Consider the following 24143-nt stretch of genomic DNA (forward strand, 5'->3'; position numbering starts at 1 on the left):
CCAGGAGGGATTTCAAAGGGGTTTACCCTTCCCTTTATATTTATGACACGCCCCCCAAATCTCAGCTAGGGTGAAACACTGGCTGGGATTTCTTCCTGGAGCTCTAGGAAAACAGAGTTAATAAGACACATGCATCTCTAAATATACTACCAAGTACATAAAGACTAACAATATTTTCCACATCTCAAGGACGATTTTAACCAGTTGATTCTGGGAAACTTTCACGGGAGAGTGCATCAGCCACTTTGTTAGAAGCTCCTGAGATGTGTTGGATGTCGAAATCAAAATCTTGGAGAGCTAAACTCCACCGAAGAAGTTTTTTGTTAGTTTCTTTGACGGTGTGAAGCCACTTCAGTGCAGCATGGTCGGTTTGCAGGTGGAAACGCCGTCCCCAAACATATGGGCGTAGCTTTTCCAGAGCGTAGACAATGGCGTAACATTCTTTTTCAGTGACTGACCAGTTGCTTTCCCTCTCAGACAGTTTTTTGCTGAGAAACACTACAGGGTGGAATTCTTGATCAGGTCCTTTCTGCATTAAAACTGCTCCCACACCACGCTCGGACGCATCTGTGGTTACAAGGAACGGTTTGTCAAAGTCTGGGGCCCTTAGTACAGGGTCAGACATGAGTGTCGCTTTAAGCTTGTTAAAGGCCTTCTGACACTTTCCGGTCCACTGAACAGCATTTGGCTGTTTCTTTTTGGTTAGGTCTGTCAGTGGGGCAGCGATTTGGCTGTAGTGCGGTACAAATCGTCTGTAATAACCGGCCAAGCCTAAGAAGGATTGAACCTGTTTCTTTGACTTTGGGACAGGCCACTTTTGGATAGCATCCACTTTGGCCTGTAGGGGGCTGATAGTTCCTTGACCCACCTGGTGTCCAAGGTAAGTCACTCTGTTTAGGCCTATTTGACACTTCTTAGCCTTAACAGTTAGTCCTGCCTCCCTTATGCGCTCAAGGACTTTTTGTAGATGTTCCAGGTGGTCTGCCCAGGAATCCGAAAATATGGCCACATCGTCAAGGTAGGCGACTGCATATTCTCCTAATCCCGCTAGGAGACCATCTACAAGTCTTTGGAAAGTGGCGGGTGCATTTCGCAGCCCGAAAGGGAGTACATTAAATTCATACAGCCCGAGATGTGTGATGAAGGCTGACCTTTCCTTGGCAGATTCATCTAGCGGTACCTGCCAGTACCCCTTGGTTAAGTCCAAGGTAGAGATGAACTGGGCCCGTCCCAGTTTCTCTAATAGTTCATCTGTGCGTGGCATGGGATAGTTGTCTGGGCGAGTTACAGCATTTAGCTTACGGTAGTCCACGCAAAAACGTATTTCCCCATCTGGTTTGGGAACTAGAACCACTGGAGATGCCCATGCACTTTCAGAGGGGCGGATTACACCCATCTGTAACATATCCTGGATCTCCCGTTCTATAGCAGTTTTAGCTTGAGGAGACACCCGGTAAGGTTGAACCCTAATTGGGTGAGCATTACCTGTGTCAATGGAGTGGTATGCCCGTTCAGTCAGTCCTGGGGTGGCTGAGAACGTTGGCGCGTAGCTAGTGCACAGCTCCTGGATCTGCTGTCGCTGCATACGCCCAAGGGTCATGGAGAGGTTCACCTCTTCCACACCACCACCACATTTCCCTTCGTAGTAGACACCTTTGGGCCACTCAGCGTCGTCTCCTCCCTGGGCTGTAAACTGACAAACCTTTAATTCTCTGGAATAAAAGGGCTTTAGAGAATTAATATGGTACACCTTAGGCTTTCGGTTGGAGGTGGGGAATGCTATGAGATAATTAACAGCTCCCAGGCGCTCCTGGACCGTGAATGGCCCTTCCCACGATGCTTCCATTTTATGGGCCTGGAGCGCCTTTAAGACCATGACCTGGTCTCCTACTTTGAAGGAACGCTCTCTGGCATGTTTATCATACCAGGCTTTTTGTTCTTTTTGAGCATCCTGTAAGTTTTCCCTAGCAAGGGCTAAAGAGGTTCGGAGGGTGTTTTGTAGGTTGGTTACAAAGTCCAGAATGTTAGTTCCTGGAGAAGGTGTAAATCCCTCCCATTGCTGCTTCACCAACTGCAATGGCCCCTTAACCTCACGGCCATATACAAGTTCAAATGGGGAAAACCCTAAACTGGGATGTGGTACAGCTCTGTAGGCAAAGAGCAACTGCTGCAGCACTAGGTCCCAATCATTGGAGTGCTCATTTACGAATTTACGTATCATGGCCCCCAAAGTTCCATTAAACTTCTCCACCATGCCATTTGTTTGATGATGGTAAGGAGTGGCAACCAAGTGATTTACCCCATGAGCTTCCCAAAGGTTTTTCATAGTTCCTGCCAGGAAATTAGTCCCTGCATCTGTGAGGATGTCGGAGGGCCAACCTACCCTGGCAAAAATGTCTGCTAGTGCCTGGCACACACTTATAGCCCTGGTGTTGCTCAGAGCTACTGCTTCCGGCCATCGGGTGGCAAAATCCATGAAAGTCAGTATGTACTGCTTTCCTCTGGGTGTCTTTTTCGGAAAAGGACCCAGAATATCCACAGCTACTCGCTGAAATGGAACTTCAATGATGGGGAGTGGCTGGAGAGGGGCTTTGACCTGGTCTTGGGGTTTTCCCACTCTTTGGCACACCTCACAAGACTGGACATAGGTAGAAACATCCTTGCCCATTCCCTCCCAGTGGAATGACCCCCCCAAACGGTCTTTGGTCCTGTTCACCCCAGCATGGCCACTAGGGTGATCATGGGCTAAGCTCAAGAGCTTGGCCCGGTATTTAGTTGGAACTACCAACTGTCTCTGAGGATGCCAGTCTTCCTGGTGTCCACCAGAAAGAGTTTCCTTGTATAAAAGTCCTCTTTCTATAACAAACCTGGATCGATTAGAAGAGCTGAGAGGCGGTGGGTTGCTCCGTGCTGCCGTCCAAGCTCTCTGGAGGCTTTCATCTGCTTCCTGTTCGGTCTGGAACTGTTCCCTTGATGCTGGAGACATCAGTTCCTCATGGGATTGTGGACCTAGGCTTGGTCCCTCTGGAAGCGATATAGGGGATGGAGCTGTTTCTGTTGACTGTGAACTGCTCTCCGCTGGTGCACTATGTTGGGATTCAGGCTCCGGCTGAGCCTCTTGTGTAGGGTTATCGGCTGCTGCCAGTTCAGGTTCGGTGGGGCCTTCTGGTGTTGAGGTTGCAAGTACTGGATTCAGTGCTGACACGGGGTCTGGTGTTGGTTGTTCGGCTGGTTCCGGTTCTAGGACTGGTTCCGTCTGGGTCTCTGGGACTGGATCCACTACTGCTGTTGCAGACATTGGCCTGGGGTCCGGGTCCATCACCTCTGACTGGGTCCTGATAGAAGTTTCCGGAACAGAGCTAGGCCTCACGGCTTGTTTAGCCTGGCTGCGGGTGACCATTCCCACCCTCTTGGCCTGCTTCACATGATTGGCCAAGTCCTCCCCCAACAGCATGGGGATGGGATAATCATCATAGACTGCAAAAGTCCACATTCCTGACCAGCCCTTGTACTGGACAGGTAACTTGGCTGTAGGCAAATTGAAAGAGTTGGACTTGAAGGGTTGAATTGTCACTTGGATCTCTGGGTTGATTAAATTGGGGTCCACTAAGGAAGCATGGATAGCTGACACTTGTGCTCCGGTGTCCCTCCACGCGGTGACCTTCTTCCCGCCCACACTCACAGTTTCCCTCCGCTCCAAGGGTATCTGGGAGGTATCTGGGCCTGTGGACCTCTGGTGTGATTCCGGTGCAATGAACTGTAATCTGTTGGGGTTCTTGGGGCAGTTGGCCTTTACATGCCCCAGCTCGTTACATTTAAAACATCGTCCAGCTGACGGGTCACTGGGGCGAGGAGGGCTGCTGGAGAACGGGGTGGTGGGACGATAAGGGGTCTGGAGGGTTCTTTGGGAGGTAGGTGGGGCTTTGGGCGGCCCCCGGTAATAAGGTGTGGTCTGGGGTGGTCCCTTCTGGTCTCCGCTCCAACTGCGACCAGTTTTCTTCTTCTCTGCCACCTCCACCCATCTGGCTCCAATCTCTCCTGCCTCGATTACAGTTTTGGGCTTCCCATCTAGGATGTATCTTTCTATTTCCTCAGGAACACCCTCTAAGAATTGTTCCATTTGCATTAGGAAGGGCAAATTTACTGGAGATTCAACACTTGCTCCTGATATCCAGGCATCCCAATGTTTCACAATGTGGTAGGCATGTCGGGTAAATGACATGTCTGGTTTCCACCTTAGGGCTCTGAACCTCCGACGAGATTGCTCGGGTGTTATCCCCATTCTGACTCTCGCCTTGGATTTAAACAGTTCATACTTGTTCATGTGTTCTTTAGGCATTTCAGCTGCCACCTCAGCTAAGGGTCCACTGAGCTGCGGCCTCAGCTCTACCATGTATTGGTCAGCAGAGATGTTGTACCCAAGGCAGGCCCTTTCGAAGTTTTCTAGGAAGGCCTCAGTATCATCGCCTGCCTTGTAGGTGGGGAACTTTCTGGGATGGGAAGTGGTACTTGGAGAAGGATTACTAGGGTTTGTTGGGATATTCTGCTGAGCCTTTATCTTCTCCATCTCCTCCACATACTTCCTCTCTTTTTCCTTCTCCTCCAGTTCTTTGTCCCTTGCTTCCATAGCTCTCCTGTGAGCAGCCGCTTGGTGTTGTTCTGCTTCTCTCGCTGTCTCCCTTTCTTGTTCCTTCTTCAGCCGCATGAGTTCTATCTGTCTTTCATGTTCCCTTTGTTTTTCCTCAGCCTGAAATTTGGCTAATTCCAGCTGTAGTCGAGCTGAGGATTTGGTCATTCTAACCTCTCTGTTTTTAACTAACTTTACCCCCGAGGTTTAGAAATAAACAAACAAAACTTGGCTGTAAAATTTTGCTGTGCTGCAATAGAATACCTATTCTCTGATAGTGATTGTCAGCCTACAGAAAAAGACAATTCCCTTGTCTCTGCTCTGGGCCCAATTTAAAGCAAAAAACTTCCAACTGCTTGGAAACCTGCTTACCCAGCCCAAAGAAAAAGCAAATGGGTAGAACACACACCCCCTATTTACTTTTAGGAAGAAAAGAAAAAAAAAAAAAAACAATGGGTTGGAAGACTGTGAATTTCCCTGCAGGAGTTAAGTACCCTGCCTCCAGGCAAAAAAACCTGCAATTCACAAGATAATCCCCTTTTGTCTCTGCTTGGCCAAAGTTTCAAAGCTGCTTTCTGGACTTTCTTTCCAAAGAAAAAAAAATTTCCTTTTTAAAATCTGTATTTCTAGTTCAAAAAATCTCAACTGGATCTCAGATGATTTCAGGTTAATCCCACCACTGTGCCACCATGTCAAGGTTCCTCCCCCACTCTGAACTCTAGGGTACAGATGTGGGGACCTGCATGAAAAACCTCCTAAGCTTATCTTTACCAGCTTAGGTCAAAACTTCCCCAAGGTACAAAATATTACACCCGTTATCCTTGGAATGGCCACTACCACCACCAAACAATTACTGGTTACTGGGGAAGAGCTGTTTGGACGCGTCTGTCCCCCCAAAATACTTCCCAAAACCTTGCACCCCACTTCCTGGACAAGGTTTGGTAAAAAGCCTCACCAATTTGCCTAGGTGACTACAGACCCAGACCCTTGGATCTTAAGAACAATGAACAATCCTCCCAACACTTGCACCCCCCCTTTCCTGGGAAATGTTGGATAAAAAGCCTCACCAATTTGCATAGGTGATCACAGACCCAAACCCTTGGATCTGAGAACAATGAAAAAGCATTCAGTTTTTACAAGAAGACTTTTAATAAAAAATAGAAGTAAATAGAAATAAAGAAATCCCCCCTGTGAAATCAGGATGGTAGATATCTTACAGGGTAATTAGATTCAAAAACATAGAGAACCCCTCTAGGCAAAAGCTTAAGTTACAAAAAAGATACACAGACAGAAATAGTTATTCTATTCAGCACAATTCTTTTCTCAGCCATTTAAAGAAATCATAATCTAACACATACCTAGCTAGATTACTTACTAAAAGTTCTAAGACTCCATTCCTGTTCTGTCTCTGGCAAGAGCAGCACACAGACAGACACAAACCCTTTGTTCCTCTCCCTCCTCCCAGCTTTTGAAAGTATCTTGTCTCCTCATTGGTCATTTTGGTCAGGTGCCAGCGAGGTTACCTTTAGCTTCTTAACCCTTTACAGGTGAGAGGAGCTTTCCCCTGGCCAGGAGGGATTTCAAAGGGGTTTACCCTTCCCTTTATATTTATGACAGAAGGAGATTCTACCACCTCCCTAGGTAACGCATTCCAGTGTTTCACTACCCTCCTAGTGAAAAAGTTTTTCCTAATATCCAACGTAAACCTCCCCCACTGCAACTTGAGACCATTACTCCTTGTCCTGTCCTCTTCTACCACTGAGAATTGTCTAGAACCATCCTCTCTGGAACCACCTCTCAGGTAGTTGAAAGCAGCTATCAAATCCCCCCTCATTCTTCTCTTCTGCAGACTAAACAATCCCAGTTCCCTCAGCCTCTCCTCATAAGTCATGTGTTCCAGACCCCTAATCATTTTTGTTGCCCTTCGCTGGACTCTCTCCAATTTATCCACATCCTTCTTGTAGTGTGGGGCCCAAAACTGGACACTGTCCTCCAGATGAGGCCTCACCAATGTCGAATAGAGGGGAACGATCACGTCCCTCGATCTGCTCGCTATGCCCCTACTTATACATCCCAAAATGCCATTGGCCTTCTTGGCAACAAGGGCACACTGCTGCCTCATCTCCAGCTTCTCGTCCACTGTCACCCCTAGGTCCTTTTCTGCAGAACTGCTGCCTAGCCATTCGGTCCCTAGTCTGTAGCGGTGCATTGGGTTCTCCCATCCTAAGTGCAGGACCCTGCACTTATCCTTATTGAACCTCATCAGATTTCTTTTGGCCCAATCCTCCAATTTGTCTAGGTCCCTCTGGATCCTATCCCTGCCCTCCAGCGTATCTACCACTCCTCCTAGTTTAATATCATCTTTCATTATAAATGAAGCACTGGTTGGCTCCAGGGGACATGCTGTGGTCATTGAACCTGAACTACGCCCGTGCATTTGAGTTTGAGCTCTACCATGGGTAGCTTTCAACCAACGCATGTTGTATATTTCTTCTGCTTTCTGCAGGAGTTTCCTTGGGCAGTTTTGCCCCGATAATTTGCCCCAAAATTTCTGGGTTAAGAGCAACATTTTAAAGTGCTCTCAAGTCCAAAGGCAGACTCTAGTTTGGTATCTGCTTAAAAGATCTGCCAACGTGGCTATGTCTGGTTAGGGGTGTGAAAAATCACATCCCTAACCGACATAGCTATGCCAGCAAAATCTGTAGAGTAGATACAGTTCTAATGACAAAAAATGTCCATAAACTACCTTAATTCAGAATTCAGTGTTCCAGCGTCCATTTCCTAGTTTTCAGAGATTTAAGTTTATATTCTGTGAAGGAAGATTTAAAATATATGCCACCCCTGAAAAGTCACCTTAACTCTGCCCTCCACCCCTTAACCCTGGACCTGGCACTAGTCACTGAGAGTGGTTCAGTAAGGCTGGTACAAAGATTAACAAACTAACAAGGGACGTGGAGGTTTCTCCATCTCAGGAAGTCTTTAAGTCAAGACTGCATACCTTTCAGGAAGACAATTTAGTGAAACACAAGCTCTTCAGCTCAATTCAGCAGTAACTAGGTGAAATTCTCTGGCCTGTGCTATATAGGCGGTCGGACTAGATGACCTAGTAGTCCTTTTTGGGCATAAAATCTATGAATCCAGAACAGAACTTGCCATTATTTGTGTTATAGTCTACAGATTGGAATGCCAGCATTTATCTGCATACCCTCCACCTGTGTGCACTGTATCAGGTGTAGCTGTAACTGAAAGAATTAGTTGGAGCAGCTTTGGAGAGCTGTGACTGTGGTATAAAGAGAGGTACATGTGAAAGTTGAGGGACCTAGTCTGCCCCATTTCAGTGCTGCTGAGTATTGTTAGTTTGTTTCAGTAAAGGTGCACAAAGGTATGTTCTTGACACCAGGGTTGTCAGCAGTCCAGTGGGATACATGCTAGTAATCTCCAGGGCTCAGTGACAGCCAAGTAAAGGCAATGACTCAGAAGGAATCCTCAAGGTGAGGGTAAGGGAGTGGTATCATTTTGCAAGTCTGAGCTGGTGTGCATGGAGTAGGCTCAGTGTTTGAGTGCCAGCCAGGGGTCGGAAGCTTCTGTTCGTTATGCTGGACCTAACCCCAAGTTTTGCCTTAGCAAAGAGAAGACGTTAGACCTTGTGGTGAACTGCCCCTCTGCTCTGTTCCCAAAGTGCTCTGTAGCAGGGGAGGGTCCCTGGCTGTGTGTGTGTCACTGGCATGTTGGGGTGATGCTGCAAAAGAGAGGAGGGTGTTTTGTAGGGGTGGCATGAACCTTAACTCTTCATTTCCCCTTCTAATCATAGAATATCAGGGTTGGAAGGGACCTCAGGAGGTCATTTAGTCCAACCCCCTGCTCAAAACAGGACCAATCCCCAACTAAATCATCCCAGCCAGGACTTTGTCAAGCCTGACCTTAAAAACCTCAAAGGAAGGAGATTCCACCACCTCCTTAGGTAACCCATTCCAGTGTTTCACCACCCTCCTAGTGAAAACGTTTTTCCGAATATCCAACCTAAACCTCTCCCACTGCAACTTGAGACCATTACTCCTTGTTCTGTCCTCTGTCACCACTGAGAACAGTCTAGACCATCCTCTTTGGAACCCCCTTTCAGGTAGTTGAAAGCAGCTACCAAATCCCCCCCTGCAGAACTGCTGCCTAGCCATTCGGTCCCTAGTCTGTAGCAGTGCATGGGATTCTTCCGTCCTAAGTGCAGGACTCTGCACTTGGCCTTGTTGAACCTCATCAGATTTCTTTTAGCCCAATCCTCTAATTTGTCTAGGGCCCTCTGTATCCTATCCTTACCCTCCAGCGTATCTACCTCTCCTCCCAGTTTAGTGTCCTCTGCAAACTTGCTGAGGGTGCAATCCACACCATCCTCCAGATCATTTATGAAGATATTGAACAAAACCGGCCCCAGGACTGACCCTTGGGGCACTCCACTTGATACAGTTGCCAACTAGACATGGAGCCTGTAGTTCCCAGGATCCTCCTTCTTCCCCTTTTTAAAGATGGGCACTACATTAGCCTTTTTCTAGTCGTCCGGGACTTCCCCCGATCGCCATGAGTTTTCAAAGATAACGGCCAATGGCTCTGCAATCACATCCGCCAACTCCTTTAGCACTCTCGGATGCAGCGCTTCCGGCCCCATGAACTTGTGCACGTCCAGCTTTTCTAAATAGTCCCTAACCACTTCTTTCTCCACAGAGAGCTGGTCACCTCCTCCTCATGCTGTGCTGCGCAGTGCAGTAGTCTGGGAGCTGACCTTGTTCGTGAAGACAGAGGCAAAAAAAAGCATAATAACCGAGGGGACAGGAATCCTTACCCAGCGAGGTCACATTCTCATAGTTCTCCTGCATGAGATCTCCGTAGAGGGCTCTCTGAGCCGGGCCCAGCAGAGCCCCCCTCTTTCCTGGGGGAATACACAGCCACCTCCTCGAAGGTCACCAGCCCCTGAAAGAGCAAGAATCCCACACTCAGTGCCTGCTGCCCCACTCACAGCCCCACTATTCACGGGGGGGAGGAGCCAATCAAATGGCAGCTCTGGGAGGATCACAGTCAACAGAGTCCCACCCCCACCCCGCTCAGAGCATAAAGGAAACTCCAGGGTGAGACGATGAAGAGAGCCCGTTGTCTCTCCCAGCAGATCCATCACACTCCTGCTAGCTAGACACTGATACAGAAGATGAAGCCCCTAGCAGGGTCCAGGGAGAGCTGCCTGGTAGGAAGCCCAACACCCTCCACATTGTGAGGAGCTGGTTATGAGCAGAGGGACAGCTCCCTTAAGCCTGACTGGCGGCTGCCCCCGTTATATCTCACAGCAGCCGCTGGCTCATAGCGCTCAGGCTCCAGTACTTGGATTCTGGGAAGTTTTCCCAGCCCAGTCCAGAGGAGCTCTTTCCTTTTCCATAAATTAGGGAATTTCCAGCCCCAGCTCCTATTCTGTTCCTAGAATCCAGGCCCCAGGTTAAACAAGTCCCCGCAGGTTTGTGTAAGTCCACCCTGTATATTTCCTGCCCCCTTCCCTCTCCAGACCACCCACCCTCAAAGTTCCCACCTCCTCAGTATTTACTTCCACTCTCCCTCCAGCAGGACCCCTCCAGCAATTCCCCGATAGTCCCTACCTGAACTGGCTCTAATGCGGCCATTTCTCTTCCCTGTCCCATGGGAGGATGGGATGAGCTGGAGTGAAACATGGATGTCATTCTGCAGCCTGCGAGGGAAAGAAAGGCAATCGAGGCTTGTTTTTTCAGAACAGGATTTAGAAATTTCACATTACAATTTCTCCCATGCTCTTTCGCTGCAGGACATTCCAGATGCTACCATGCAAACAGAAAGAGCCAATACACAAGTAATAATGGGCAGGGACAGATTAACTCTCCTGTGGGCCAGGGGCTATTAGATTTTGTGGGGCCCCTGTATACAAGTCTTTTTCCTGGGAGGGAGTTTGGGTGCAGGAGAGGGTTCTGACATGGGGCAGGGGGGTGGAGTGTGGGGTGCAGGCTCTGGCCAGGAGGCACTTTACCACAGGCGGCTCCCGGCCAGCGGCGCAGTAGGGCTCAGGCAGGCTGCCTGCATGCCGTGACCCCACGCTGCTCCCAGAAGCAGCTGGCTGCTAGCACGTCTCTGTGACCCCTAGGGGGAGGGGGAGGGGGAGGGGGACAGCATGTCTCCATGTGCTGCCCATGCCCACAAGTGCCACCCCCAGGGACGGGGGACTTTTAGAGGCCACAGGACTTTTAGCGGCCCGGCTTTGGAGATCGCTGCCTGTGCATAGGCGCCGACTCCGTGGGTGCTCCAGGGCTGGAGCACCCATGGGGAAAAATTAGTGGGTGCACTGCACCCACTGGCAGCCAAGCTCCTCTCCCTGCCCCCCCGCCCCACCTCACCTCACCTCTGCCGACTCCTCCTCCTCTGAGCGTGCTGCGTCCCTGCTCCTCCACCTACCTCCCAGTGCTTGCTGCTGCAAAACAGCTGTTTTGTGGTGTAACAAGCTCCGGGGGTAGGGGGGAGGAGTCGAATAGGGGCAGGGATGGGGCAGGGACTTTGGGGAAGGGGCTGAATTGGGGGTGGGGCCTGGGGTAAATGGGGGGTCAAGCACCCACCAGCACAAGTCGGTGCCTATGTGCCTGTGATTTATTTTTGCGTGGTCCCCCTTGAGCTGGGGCCCTGGGCTGCAGCCCCTAAAGCCCCTGCCTTAATCCGGCCCTGATAATGGGGCAGAGTTGAACTGCTCAGACATCTGTTGGAAAAGTAATACAGCCAAACACAAAACATCCAGCAAGTTCCTGGACTCTTTTGGGGTTTTGTTTCAGAAGATGGCAGAAGTAAAGAGGGGGGCAGCTGTTTTAGAATTGATTCTGACTACGACGGAGGAATTGATTATGAATGTGACTGTGGAAGGCCATTTGCATAAATGTCACCAATATATGATAGATTTCACAATGTAAGGAAAGGAAGGAAAGTGAGCAGCAGAATAAAGATGGTGGTGGACACTAGTAATCTTCCACTGCAGCTGCGCCGCTGTAAGATCTTTAGTGTAGCCACTCTATGCTGACCACAGAGCTCTCCCGCCGGCATACTTAAACCACCCCTAACGAGCGGCGGTAGCTATGTGGACAGGAAAGTGTCTCCCACTGACGTAGTGCTGTGCACCCTGGCGCTTCTGTCAGTGTAATTTGTGTCAGTCAAGGGGTGTGTGTTTTTTTCATGACAAAAGTTTTACCAACAAAAGACATAGCCTTAGTAACAGAAAACTAAAGAGAAAGTAGGACAAAATTTTAGGAAATTTGATGTCAATCTTTAAAAAATTGGGGAGAAAATGGAAATATTTGATACTAGGAGAGAAAATCGTCAAAATCTGAAGGGATTTTATGTCGATATTATATTAAGTGGGAAAAGTTTGAAAGGATTATATATGAATGTTCAGCAGACAGCAATCCTTCTCCTCCTCTGCCACCGTTCACGTGGGAAGTGGGCAGCCCTTTGGGAAGCAGCTTTCAGAGGGTCAAATGGGAGGAACCCCCCCAAAAAATCTGAGGAGATTTTACATTGGAGAGAGAAAAATGGGAGCAAAATCTGAGGCTAGATAAAGAGTCGATAATCTGAGATAAAAGGGGGGGAGAATCAATGCAGATTTTATATCCCGGTCAAGGTTCCTTCACCACTCTGAACTCTAGGGTACAGATGTGGGGACCTGCATGAAAACCTCCTAAGCTTACTTTTACCAGCTTAGGTTAAAACTTCCCCAAGGTACAAACTATTTTACCCTTTGCCTTCCTCTGCCACCACCAAACATTTATCTGGGTTTATTTTTATTAGGAAAGCATCGTTTGGAAACATCTTTCCCCCCAAAATCCTCCCAACCCTTGCACCCCACTTCCTGGGGAACGTTTGATAAAAAATCCTCACCAATTTGCATAGGTGACCACACCCAAACCCTTGGATCTTAGAACAATGAAAAAACATTCAGTTTCCTTACAAGAAGACTTTTAATAGAAGAAAAAAAAAAAAAGAATCACCTCTGTAAAATCAGGATGGTAAATACCTTATAGGATAATTAGATTCAAAACATAGAGAATCCCTCTAGGCAAAACCTTTAGTTACAAAAAAGACACACAGACAGGAATATTCATTCTATTCAGCACAGCTATTTTCTCAGCCATTTAGAGAAATCATAATCTAAAACATACCTAGCTAGATTACTTACTAAATTCTAAGACTCCATTCCTGTTCCATCCCTGGCAAAAGCATCCCAGAGACAGACACAGACCCTTTGTTTCTCTCCCTCCTCCCAGCTTTGAAAGTATCTTGTCTCCTCATTGGTCATTTTGGTCAGGTGCCAGCGAGGTTACCTTTAGCTTCTTAACCCTTCACAGGTGAAAGGATTTTTCCTCTAGCCAGGAGGGATTTTAAAGGTGATTACCCTTCCCTTTATATTTATATATTTATATTTATGACAATCCCTATGTGACAATTAGGGAGAGACGGGGAGAGAATTTTGTCAAGAGTTGAGAGAAGTGGCAAAATCAGAGATGTCCCCACCCTTCCCAGATCAGCTGCTTTTCTTCTCCCCTGCAATCTCTTGCCTGTACAGAGTTCACAGTCTGTCTTCCCCTCCCTGCAACTCTGGCTTATTTTTCATCCCTTTTGCTTCCTGACACCTCCCCTTCCCCAACTCTTGCTTTGAGCAGGGGGTTGGACTGGTTACCTCCTGAGGCCCCTTCCAACCCTGATATTCTATGATTCTAATCCCCCCTCACTGGGGCCCCAATTCCCTCCCCCCGCCAGTTTTGCCCTCTGGGGCAGCTTCTGACCTGAGCTAGAGGCAGAGAGAGGACAGAGGCTTCATTGCCTAGGGTTGCAACATCTGAGGATCCCTTGGGCAGCCAGAGAGTCACTTTCCTGCCGGTCCCCAGCACTTTCCCCTGGGACTCTCAGTCACCTGAAGTCTCCGGCTCAGGAGTTGATGTTGGTAGAGCCCAGGGCTGGCCTAGGGGGCTAGATCCAGCTGGAGAAAGTCCCCCGCACTTGGCCGGGTACATAAGGAGCATGAAGGAAGGTCTCTCCCCAGCACAGATCCCCATGGGGAAGCAGCAACCACTCAGCTCCCAGGTCACAATGGAGGAGGCAGCGTCTTGCATTTTGCAGTGAGCGCCTCGGTATTATCTGTGTACTTTGTTTTCTTCCTGCCTCCTGATCTCTCCTGCTCCAGCCCCTTCCTGTGTCTCTCGATAGCAACCCGGCTGCAGCTGCTCACTGGGACAAGGGTTTCCTCTGCTGGGAACCCCCCGCCCCCAGCACGCCTCAGAGGGGATGGACTGGCTCTCTCTCACACACACACTGCAAGGCTAAAAGCTGCTGCCCCAGTCAGAATTCGCTCAGCTCTGAAGCGGGTTCCAAAGAGGAGGGAGCTCGGCTGTTCTCAGTGGTGGCAGATAACAGAACAAGGAGCAATGGTCTCACCTTGCAGTGGGGGAGGTCTAGTTTGGATATTAGGAAACACTATTTCACTAGGAGGGTGGTGAAGCCCTGGAATGGGTTCCCTAGGGAGGTGGTGGAATCTCCATCCTTAGAGGTTTTTAACACCCTGCTTGATAAAACCCTGGCTGGGATGATTTAGTTGGGGATTGGTCCTGCTTTGAGCAGGGGGTTGGACTAGATACTTCCTGAGGTCTCTTCCAATCCTAATTGTCTATCATTCTATGATAAAGATGTTTAGCAACATCTGCTGAAGGCACTGGCCTGACCCTGCCTTTCCTTGGGGTTACTATCTGCTCCTGGCTGTACCAAGGGGCAGCCCTGCCAACCCCAGGTGACCAAAACCCCTGAGACTGGCTTTGAAATCATGAGAGCAGGGCTTAACTTCAGCCGGAGCCATCTGAAGTGTTGCTCCAGTAAATATTTTCAAACCTGCAGGAGCCCTGGTGCACCCCACGAGACTGAAGCCCCTGGCCCTGGTGCCCCCTATGGCACAGAAACCCCCAGCCCCCAAATGCGTAGGACTACAGTGCCCTAAAGAAATTTGAGGGGAAAAATCAGAGAGGGTAAATGATGCTCAGGAGCAAGACAGTGGGGGGAGTTCTGAATTACCCAGAGGGGTTTCTTTTCAGAATCTTACCTACCGCCCGTGAAGATGAGATCATAGGCCGGGGGAGGCTAAGCCTCCCCAGATAGCCAGGCGTGGCCCCTTCCATGCTCCACTGTGAGACCCCTCTCCGTGTCCTGCTCTTTCCCCATGTCGTCGTCCCCTGTCCCCCGGCCTATGGCGGAAGGAGTGGGACTGGGAGCTAACCTTCCCAAACTGGGGGCTCATGCACCCCCCAATCTGAGCTTCTAGTTTCATCTCCAGTGGTTCAACAAACCCAGCAAGAACTGCCTTCAGAATGGCCCCTTCATTGACGTATGCAGAAGTATTGGATGACAATAACTTGTGATGTATGTGTTTGAGGATCTAGCCCCTGGTTCAACTTTATATCTAGGTCAGTGGTTCTCAACCTGTTTTGCCTACCAATGTGTTAAGTGCAGCCCAAGCACCAGCCTGCCAGCCCCAGCCAGCTTTGGGGGAGAGGCTGTGTTAAGTTGAGAACCACAGCACTCCCCTGCCCTAAAACTGCCCACAGTCCCCTATGCCCAGTGCCCCTGCCCAGAGCGGGGCCAGTAGTGGAGTCCTGGGCACAGGCCAGGCAGCTGGACCCCAGACCCAGACCCCATTGCATGCAGGAGCCAGACCCTAGACCCAGACCTCGCCGCACGGGGCCAGGGATGAGCCGGACCCCAGATCAGGACCCCACCACACGGGGCCAGGCAGGAGCTGGGACCTAGACCTAGACCCAGACCAGGACCCCAACCCCAGATCTGGACCCAGACTCTGCTGCACACAGGAGCCAGACCCAGACCCAGACCCTGCCACATGGGCGCAGCCAGGATCTGGGACCCAAACCCTGCTGTGCAGGTCGTGCTGCACAAGCCCGGACAGGAGCCAGGACTCAGACCTGGACCCCACCACACAAGGCCAGGCAAGAGCTGGGACCCAGACCGGCTCTAGGTACCAGCAAAGCAAGCACATGCTTGGGGTGGCACAATCCCAGGGGTGGCTTTCTGGCCACTTTTTTTTTTTTTTTTTGGCTTGGGCAGTTGCGCTTTCGGAGCTTGGGGCGGCAAAAAACCTAGAGCTGGCCCTGCTGGGACCCAGGCCCTGGACCTGGACACCATCCAGGACCAGAGTGCCCAGCAAGGCCAGCAGCCAGGACCCGAGAAGGGGGGCCAGGAAAGGACCCCACCTAAAACCTGGGACAAACCCCTAGTTCCCTTCAACCTACCCACAGACCCACTCACCAGCCCCCTGCTGGCAGGAACACTGGTGCAGACTGCAAGATGCTGTCTCCCCCTCAGCCAGCCCCACCCCCTGCCAGACCAGAGCAGCAAATTTTGAATGATTTTTAGCACACAGCTGGGCCACAGCCCTGTGCTAATTGGGCGGCATGCAGGCCACGGGTTGAGAACCACTGATCTAGGTACTCCTTTGTAAAACGGATTGCTTCTCCCCCCACCCCACAAATGGAAGGGTTCTCTTGAGGATGATCTCCATGCATTCGGACCTATTGGGCCCTCTCCCGTCACCATTTGCTCTCATGATGATGTCTCTGTTTTAAATCTGGACACAAAGAAAAAGAGGCATTTTTCTAATTTGGATAATTTCACCATTGCGACAAGGAATAAAAACAAAACTTACAGGTGGAACTCTTTGCTAGAGGATAACGGTTGTTCTTGTAAGACGAACAACCAGATTCACTTTACTCGTCTGCTCAAAGATATGGTGTGTGTTTTTGGACATGCTTTTGTGTTTTTTCCCATCCTGCGACCCTTGTTTTCCTTTCCATAGCTGACAAGGTTGCAGTAGAGGCAACACAGAACATAAGAACGGCCACACTGGGTCAGACCAAAGGTCCATCTAGCCCAGTGTCCTGTCTGCCGACAGTGGCCAACGCCAGGTGCCCCAGAGGGAACGAACAGAACAGGCAATCATCACCTGATCCATCCTCTGTCGCTCATTCCCAGCTTCTGGCAAACAGGTTAGGGACACCATCCCTGCCCAGCCTGGCTAATAGCCGTTGATGGATCTACCCTCCATGAACTTCTCTAGTTTTTATTTGAATCCTGTTATAATCTTGACCTTCACAACATCCTCTGGCAAGGAGTTCCACAGGTTGACTATGCGTTGTATGAAGAAATACTTGCATTTGTTTGTTTTAAACCTGCTGCCTATTAATTTTATTGGCCGACCCCTAGTTCTTGTGTTATGAGAAGGAGTAAATATCCCCCTTAGTCATCTGGTTTCCAAGCTGAAAAGTCCCAGTCTTATTAATCTCTCCTCATATGGAAGTTGTCTTCCACATTCTCCACAAAAATCAATGTCATTTAAGCAAAGGCTGCTTGCTTGATGACCAAAATAGGAAACAGAAATCTCGACTTATTCATGAATACTGTTTAGTTCAGGCATTTAATGAATGATTTGCAAATATTTTTTCTCTTTGGGGCAGGGCTCATATTTTAGATGGTATGTGGTACCCTCTCCTGGATTTCTCTCAAAGAAGTAGATTAATGCTGGTAGGTTTAACCATGTCCCATTGGCTTTCACTGCTCTTTCAGTGTCAACAACGTTTCCCCTCCCTCCCATGGGTGCATGGCCCCCCCGCCGGCTGCCCGGGTTCAGGTTTTTCTCGGCCCTGCGAGGGGACCGCCCGGGGCAGGGGCAGGGCCCGGCCCGGGTAGGAGCCGCCCCTTCCTGCCTCCCCCCAACCCAGGAGCCCTTTGTGTTTGCAGCGGAGCCATGGCCGGGGCCGGGAGCGCAGCGCGGAGGCTGCTCCACCCCTGCAGCCCGCGGGGCAGCGCGGTAGGACTGGGGGCCGCGGGGAGCGGGCAGGGCCCGGGTGGGCGGAGGGGAAGCGTGGGCCCGAGACACGCGTGGGGCGGACACGCTCCTGCCGGGAGGGCCCGGAGCCCGGCTCGGCTGCAGAGCTCGGAGCCCAGGCTGAGCCCCGAGAGCGAGGGGATGGTGGCAGCTGGGGGGGATCTGGTGGGGGTCAGAGCAGGGGCATCTGGGGAGGGGGGCAGTGGCTGGTGTTGGGGATCGTGGGGCTGCTGGAGTTTGGGGGGTGTTTAGAGCTGGGGTTTGGGGCGGGAGGGCGGAACGGGGGTTTGGGGGATATTTGGTTGCGGGGGGGGGGTCCATGTTCAGATCTGGCCCTGCGGGAGCATTGGGGGTTGGAGCTGGGGAAGTTGGGGGCAATATCTGACGTTGGCTGCTTGAGATGTGGGCAGGGCCTGGGGATGTTCGGGTTGGGGGGGCTGCACCCCTGTCACTTCTTCAAGGGGTCCTGAGTTTTCTCTGGAAAACCTGGTGCCCCTTTCACCAGCCCCCCTCAGAGCTGCCTCGCTGAGGCCAAACAAGACCTGGGATAAAAGTCTGAGTCTCAGAGACTCTGCACGACCCTCGGCAGGGCAGGGCAGGACGGGCCCTGAAATCTGGCAGCTGGGAGGCCATTTGCGGCAGTTTCTAAGCCCCTCCCCCACTTCTTCCAGGAGCCCCCACGAGAGCATCGGGCCCCTCTGGGAAAAGAGCGAGAAGCAGCCAAAGCCCAGGAGCAGCAGCAAAGCGAGGCGCTGCTGGTAGGTTCCCCGGGAGCCCCTGCCCTGCAGATTTGCCTGGGATCCCGGCGCCCTGAATCAGCGGCTCTCAACCGTTCCAGACGACTGTCTCCCTTTCAGCCGGCTGATTTGTCTTGTGTAGCCCCAAGTTTCACCTCTCTTAGAAACAACCTGCTTACAAAATCGGACACACAAATGCAAAAGTGTCACAGCCGCTAGTACCGAAAAAATGGCCGACGTTCTCATTTTTACCATGTAATTATAAAATAAATCCATTTGAATATAAACCTTGTACTTCCATTTCAAGTGTTTAGTCTATTCAGCAGTCTAAACAAGTCATTGTATGAAATTTTAGTTTGTACTGACTTCGCTCGTGCTTTTTATGTAGCCTGTTGTAAAACTAGGCAAATCTCGAGATGAGTTGATGGGCCCCCTTGAAGACCTCTGGGTACACCCAGGAATACGGGTACCGCTGGCTGAGAACCACTGCTCTGGGTGATGTGGTGAATGCAGGGCCTGTCCTTCCAGCCTTAGCCCTGAAATCGTCCCCACTGGAGCCCAGGGAGAGGCATGCTCAGATACGTGGGTAACATGATGCCCTTAGGGTGCAGGAGGCTGCTGGGCAGGAGAGGATCAGTCTATGTTAGCCCAGAGCCCTTGCCCATGGGCTGTCTGCATGTCTCAGTGACCGGGGATCCTTTTTAGCACCTTTAGGGGAGAAGGGGGGCAAAGAGATGAAATGTGGGATGGAGAGTTTGGCTCAGTTCAAGTTGATGAGATTCTGGGAAAAACAGTCCTTCTTGTTGGTGATGTACAGCTCACCCCACCCCGATCCCTCCACCCTTCCTGGCCTAAATGCATCACCCACTGCAAGAGATCCTATGTTCTGGTCAATAAAACTGGAGGCACATTTATGGTTAATCAAAGGCTCTTAAGCAAAATAAGCAGTCATGGGATAAGAGGGAAGGTCCTCTCACAGATCAGTAACTGATTAAAAGGCAACAAAGGGTAGGAATAAATGGTCAGTTTTCAGAATGGAGAGAGGTAAATAGTGGTGTCCCCCAGAGGTCTGTACTGGGACCAGTCCTATTCAACATATTCATAAATGATCTGGGAAAAGGGATAAACAGTGAGGTGGCAAAATTTGCAGATGGTACAAAACTACTCCAGAAAGTTAAGCCCAAAGCAGACTGCGAAGAGCTATAAAGGAATCTCACAAAACTGGGTGACAGGGCAATGAAATGGCAGATGAAATTCAGTATTGATAAATGCAATGTAATGCACTTTGGAAAACATAATCCCAACTATACGTATAAAATGATGGGGTCTCAATTAGCTATTACCACTGAAGAATGAGATCTTGGAGTCACTGTGGATAATTCTCTGAAAACATCCACTCAATGTGCAGCAGCAGTCAAAAAAGCAAACAGAATGTTGGCAATCATTAGGAAAGGGATAGAGAATAAGACAGAAAATATCATGTTGCCTCTGTATAAGTCCATGGTACGTCCACATCTTGAATACTGCGTGCAGATGTGGTCGCCCCATCTCAAAAAAGATCTATTGGAATTGGAAAAGATGCAGAAAAGGGCAACAAAAATTATTAGGGGTATGGAACAGCTTCCGTATGAGGAGAGATTAATAAGACTGGGACTTTTCAACTTGGAAAAGAGATGACTAAGGGGGGATATGATTGAGGTCTATAAAATGACTAGTGTGGAGAAAGTAAATAAGGAAGTGTTATTTACTCCTTCTCCTAACACAAGAACTAGGGGTCACCCAATGAAATCAATAGGCAGCAGGTTTAAAACAGACAAAGGGAAGTATTTCTTCACACAACGCGCAGTCAACCTATGGAACTCTTTGCCAGAGGATGTTGTGAAGGCCAAGACTATAACAGGGTTCAAAAAAGAACTGGAGAAGTTCATGGAGGACAGGTCCATCAGTGGCTATTAGCTAGGATGGGCAAGGATGGTGTCCCTAGCCTCTGTTTGCCAGAAGCTGGGAATAGGCGACAGGGGATGGATCACTTGATGATCACGGTTCTGTTAATTCCCTCTGGGGCACCTGGCATTGGCCACTGTCGGAAGACAGGACACTGGGCTAGATGGACCTTTGGTCAGACCCAGTGTGGCCATTCTTATGTTCTGTGTTCCCCTGTTACCAAGCCGCCCTCTCTCTGTGATTGCAGATACAGACAGAAGCTGAGAGGCAGAAGATCGTCTGGGAGTGGCAGGAGCTGCGAGGGTTTCTGGAGGAGCAGGAGCAGCGGCTGCTGTACCAGCTGGAAGAGCTAGAGAGAGCCATTGTCCAGAGAAGGGATGAGGGCATTTGCAGACTATCCTGGGAGATTTCCCTGCACAGTGAGCGGGGAGGAGAGAAGGGGCAGCAGCCGCTGAGCCAACCCCTGCAGGTCAGACTGTCATTGCAATGGTCATACGCAGCGTTCCTATAGGAGCGTCTCAGCCTTAGACCCCAAAGCACTTTACAAAGTGGGGTCAGGGGCATTATCCCTATGGGAGAGATGGGGGAAGTGAAGCGGGGGAGGGGCAGAGCTCTGTCCAAGGTCACACAGCAAGTCTGGCAGCGGCGCCAGGGGTGGATCCCGGGAGTCCTGGATGCTGCAACCCCAAGACCTTCTCTCCTGCCCTGTAAATGTCTGTCTGCATTTGCACTTGGAGACTGAAATCCCCCTCCCCCCATGCCATGGTCCTGAGCCAGGCCTAAGACCCCACTGCTACCAGATTAATGGGTTTAGTGGTGTCAGAGTGAATTTCACTTTCAATGCAGCAAATATTTTCTTCCTGTAAAATGCCTGGGGAGAAACTTCCCCCTGTGGCAATTTCTCAGCAAGGATTTGTGGGGCTGCTGAGAGCAGAAGTCCCTGCTTGAGGGGATGGCAGCTGCTCTGGAAACATGAACCCGAGTGTCTGAAATTAGACTCCAATGGTAATTCCCCTGCAGAGCAGGAGAGCTCCCCAGGCTGCGACAAGTCCTCTGATGGCTTCTTTCTTCTCTCCTTCTGCAGGGTGCTGGGAGCAGGTGAGTCCCTGGTTCCATTTCACTCCCCCTCATGTTCCATTACGCTTGGAAACTGCACTGGATACAGAGCTTCTCCCTGCCCTTGGAGTGTGACATGCTGGCTTAGAGCCTGGGATTCTGTCTCCCCTAGCGGCTTCCTCAGCAAGGGCCAGAGCCTGTTACTCTTACAGCTAATGAGGTCCCACCAGGGCTGTCAGACATAGAGGCCAGACCTGGCTTGTCTGACCTGTGGCAACATCATGTATTCAGAGTGTGCAGAATCTCAGCTTTCCATTTTTTTAAAAGTAAGTTTCTAGCTCTCCTGGTTACAAAGAAACTCTCCCAAATGGACACGGAGACAATGTTGCCTTCCTGAGTCTGCAGACAGCCTGAAACACCAATTCAGAGAGGCGTGAATGCCCTTGTCCTCTCTTAATCTCATTGCAGTGTCAACTGAAATGACGACACTTTAACATCAACATTCAGTATTCCATGGCCAATCAATTGAGCAGGTGGAAGGGGAGTGGGTGGGAGAGAAGCCTTTGAGGGGTGGGAATAGGGAGCTGATGTAGAGAGGGAAGAACAGAGGAGGGACACAAAGACAGTGAGGAGAGAGAGAAATGGAGACAGGAGGGTGGGAAAGGAAAGGAAAGGAAACAAACAGTAGAAATAGCAGGGGCCCTGAATGTGTGTGAGAGGGGGCTGTTTCCCTACTGAGTGATACTGATCGTGAAAATAAAGGACTTAATAAAGAACAGTAACAAATGGTTGACGTGGGGATCGGTCCCAGTTCTCACCCCTTCTCCTTTCCTCAGCAGGGAGGACGGGACGTTTCGGAAGCTGAAGCTGGGGTTTGCAGAGCTGGAGAAAAGACTCAGTGATTTCTCTCTGAAAAGCGCCCACCTGCAGGAGGTGCTGCTGGGATTCAAAGGTGAGTTGGAGTCTGGGGGTGGCGTCTCCTCTGGTTAGAGTGACCCTGGTCCTGGGGAGGAGTCGGGGTCTCTAGTGATGTCACTGACCCTGGGCTCCATCTCACAGCCCCAGTTCAGCGGGTCGCCCTTCCCTATGGGAGTAGCCCTGTGGGGCTGGCTCTGTCTGCAGCGGCTGCGTTATCGGCCTCAGTCTGTGTCACCATCTCATAGTTAACAGCAGTTACATTAATAACTAGGGCCCTACCAAATTCATGGTCCATTTTTGTAAATTTCACGATTATAACGTTTAAAAAATCTTGAATATCACAGTTTCAGATATTTAAATCTCATGGTGTTGTAATAAAACATGAGTATGTATTTAAAAATTTCAAAACATATAAAGGCCTTAAGACTCAGTGTTTCTCAAACTGACTCATGGCTATTGCGGAGGATTCAAGGTATTGTCACCCTTACTTCTGTGCTGTCTTCAGACCTGGGTGGCTGGAAAGCAGCGGCTGCTGGCCAGGTGCCCAGCTCTCAAGGCAGCCCTGCCGCCAGCAGCATAGAAGTAAGGGTGGCAATAGTGCGATTTCCACACCGCCCCCCAATAGCCTTGTGACTCCCAGTTTGAGAGACGCTGTGTACTTTTGTATACTTTTATAGTAGAGAGTAAAAGTACACGAAAGACCAGATTTCACAGGGGAGACCAGATTTAATGGTCCATGACACATTTTTCACAGCCACGAATTTGTTAGGGCCCTGTTAATAACTATTGGGAACCTCCCACTGAATGTGAGGGCTTCAATTCTGACCTCTCCCATCCTCTTCTTCCCCTAGAGATGCTGCGACTGGAGCTGGGGAGTGACACAGGTACGTTTCTGTCAAGGATCCTTCCCCACTCTGAACTCTGGGGTACAGATGTGGGGACCTGCATGAAAGACCTCCCCCAAGTTTATTCTTACCAGCTTTGGTTAAAAACTTCCCCAAGATACAAACTTTGCCTTGTTCTTGAACAGTATGCTGCCACCACCAAGCGTGTTAAACAAAGAACAGGGAAAGAGCCCACTTGAAATATCCACTTGGATATTCCCCCAAAATATCCCCCCAAGCCCTACACCCCCTTTCCTGGGTAAGGCTTGATAAGAATCCTCACCAATTAGTACAGGTGAACACAGACCCAAATGCTTCGATCTTAAGAACAATGAAAAATCAATCAGTTCTTAAAAGAAGAATTTTAATCAAAGAAAAGGTAAAAGAATCACCTCTGTAAAATCAGGATGGTAAATACCTTACAGAGTAATCTGATTCAAAACATAGAGAATGTTTCTAGGCAAAACCTTAAGTTACAAAAAGACACAAAAACAGGAATATACAGTCCATTCAGCACAGCCTTATTTGACCAGCCATTAAACAAAAGGAAATCTAACGCATTTCTAGCTAGATTACTTACCAACTTTTTACAGGAGTTCTGAGCTGCATTCCTGATCTGTTCCTGGCAAAAGCATCACACAGACAGACAGACCCTTTGTCCCCCCCTCCAGCTTTGAAAGTATCTTGTCTCCTAACTGGTCATTTTGGTCAGGTGCCAGCAAGGTTATCTTAGCTCCTTAACTCTTTACAGGTGAAGGGGTTTTGCCTCTGGCCAGGATGGATTTTATAGCACTGTATACAGAAAGGTGGTTACCCTTCCCTTTATTTTTATGACAGTTTCTGTCTCTGACGGGCCTTGGGGAGATTTCAGACCAATAACCAAATTAGCGACAGGGCATCATGGCTTTCAGCCCCTGATGTGCACCTGGAAGCTGTGGAGCAATGCAAAGCAGGATGAGCACCTGGACTAATTCACTGTTGTTGTGACATCTGATATGGGTTCAGAGTGAATCCAGATCTCAGGGGTGTGTTTCCCTTTGGGAACAGGAACAACACCC

The 24143-nt window shown here is 49.8% G+C and overlaps 2 protein-coding genes and 1 long non-coding RNA gene across 4 annotated transcripts in view; 1 reads left to right on the forward strand and 2 right to left on the reverse strand.

Annotated features, from left to right (window-relative positions):
• The window catches only part of LOC125629724 (uncharacterized), a 121930-nt gene that overhangs the window by 12213 nt on the left and 85574 nt on the right, over positions 1-24143 (reverse strand). Inside the window, exon 1 of one of the 2 annotated variants that reach the window (XR_012666324.1) lies at positions 2868-5550. The exons of the other annotated variant lie outside the window; for it this stretch is intronic. The gene's annotated coding sequence lies outside the window, so the exon portion shown is untranslated. Of the gene's footprint in view, positions 1-2867; positions 5551-24143 lie in introns of those variants that run through there. 2 annotated transcript variants of the gene reach the window in all.
• Positions 5804-13879, reverse strand: LOC125629727 (uncharacterized). Its single transcript, XR_012666329.1, has 3 exons — positions 13450-13879; positions 10258-10346; positions 5804-9586 (listed from the first exon to the last, which is right to left on the reverse strand). It is a non-coding gene; the product is annotated as an uncharacterized LOC125629727 (long non-coding RNA).
• The window catches only part of LOC125629723 (uncharacterized), a 30048-nt gene continuing 23164 nt past the window's right edge, over positions 17260-24143 (forward strand). Inside the window, 6 exon segments of the mRNA XM_048835116.2 lie at positions 17260-17528; positions 18218-18304; positions 20475-20696; positions 21312-21325; positions 22120-22235; positions 23053-23085. Coding sequence (XP_048691073.2) covers positions 17319-17528; positions 18218-18304; positions 20475-20696; positions 21312-21325; positions 22120-22235; positions 23053-23085 — 682 coding nt within the window. The 5' untranslated portion in view covers positions 17260-17318.

This window comes from Caretta caretta, chromosome 28 (assembly GCF_965140235.1).
Source record: "Caretta caretta isolate rCarCar2 chromosome 28, rCarCar1.hap1, whole genome shotgun sequence".
NCBI lineage: Eukaryota > Metazoa > Chordata > Testudines > Cheloniidae > Caretta > Caretta caretta.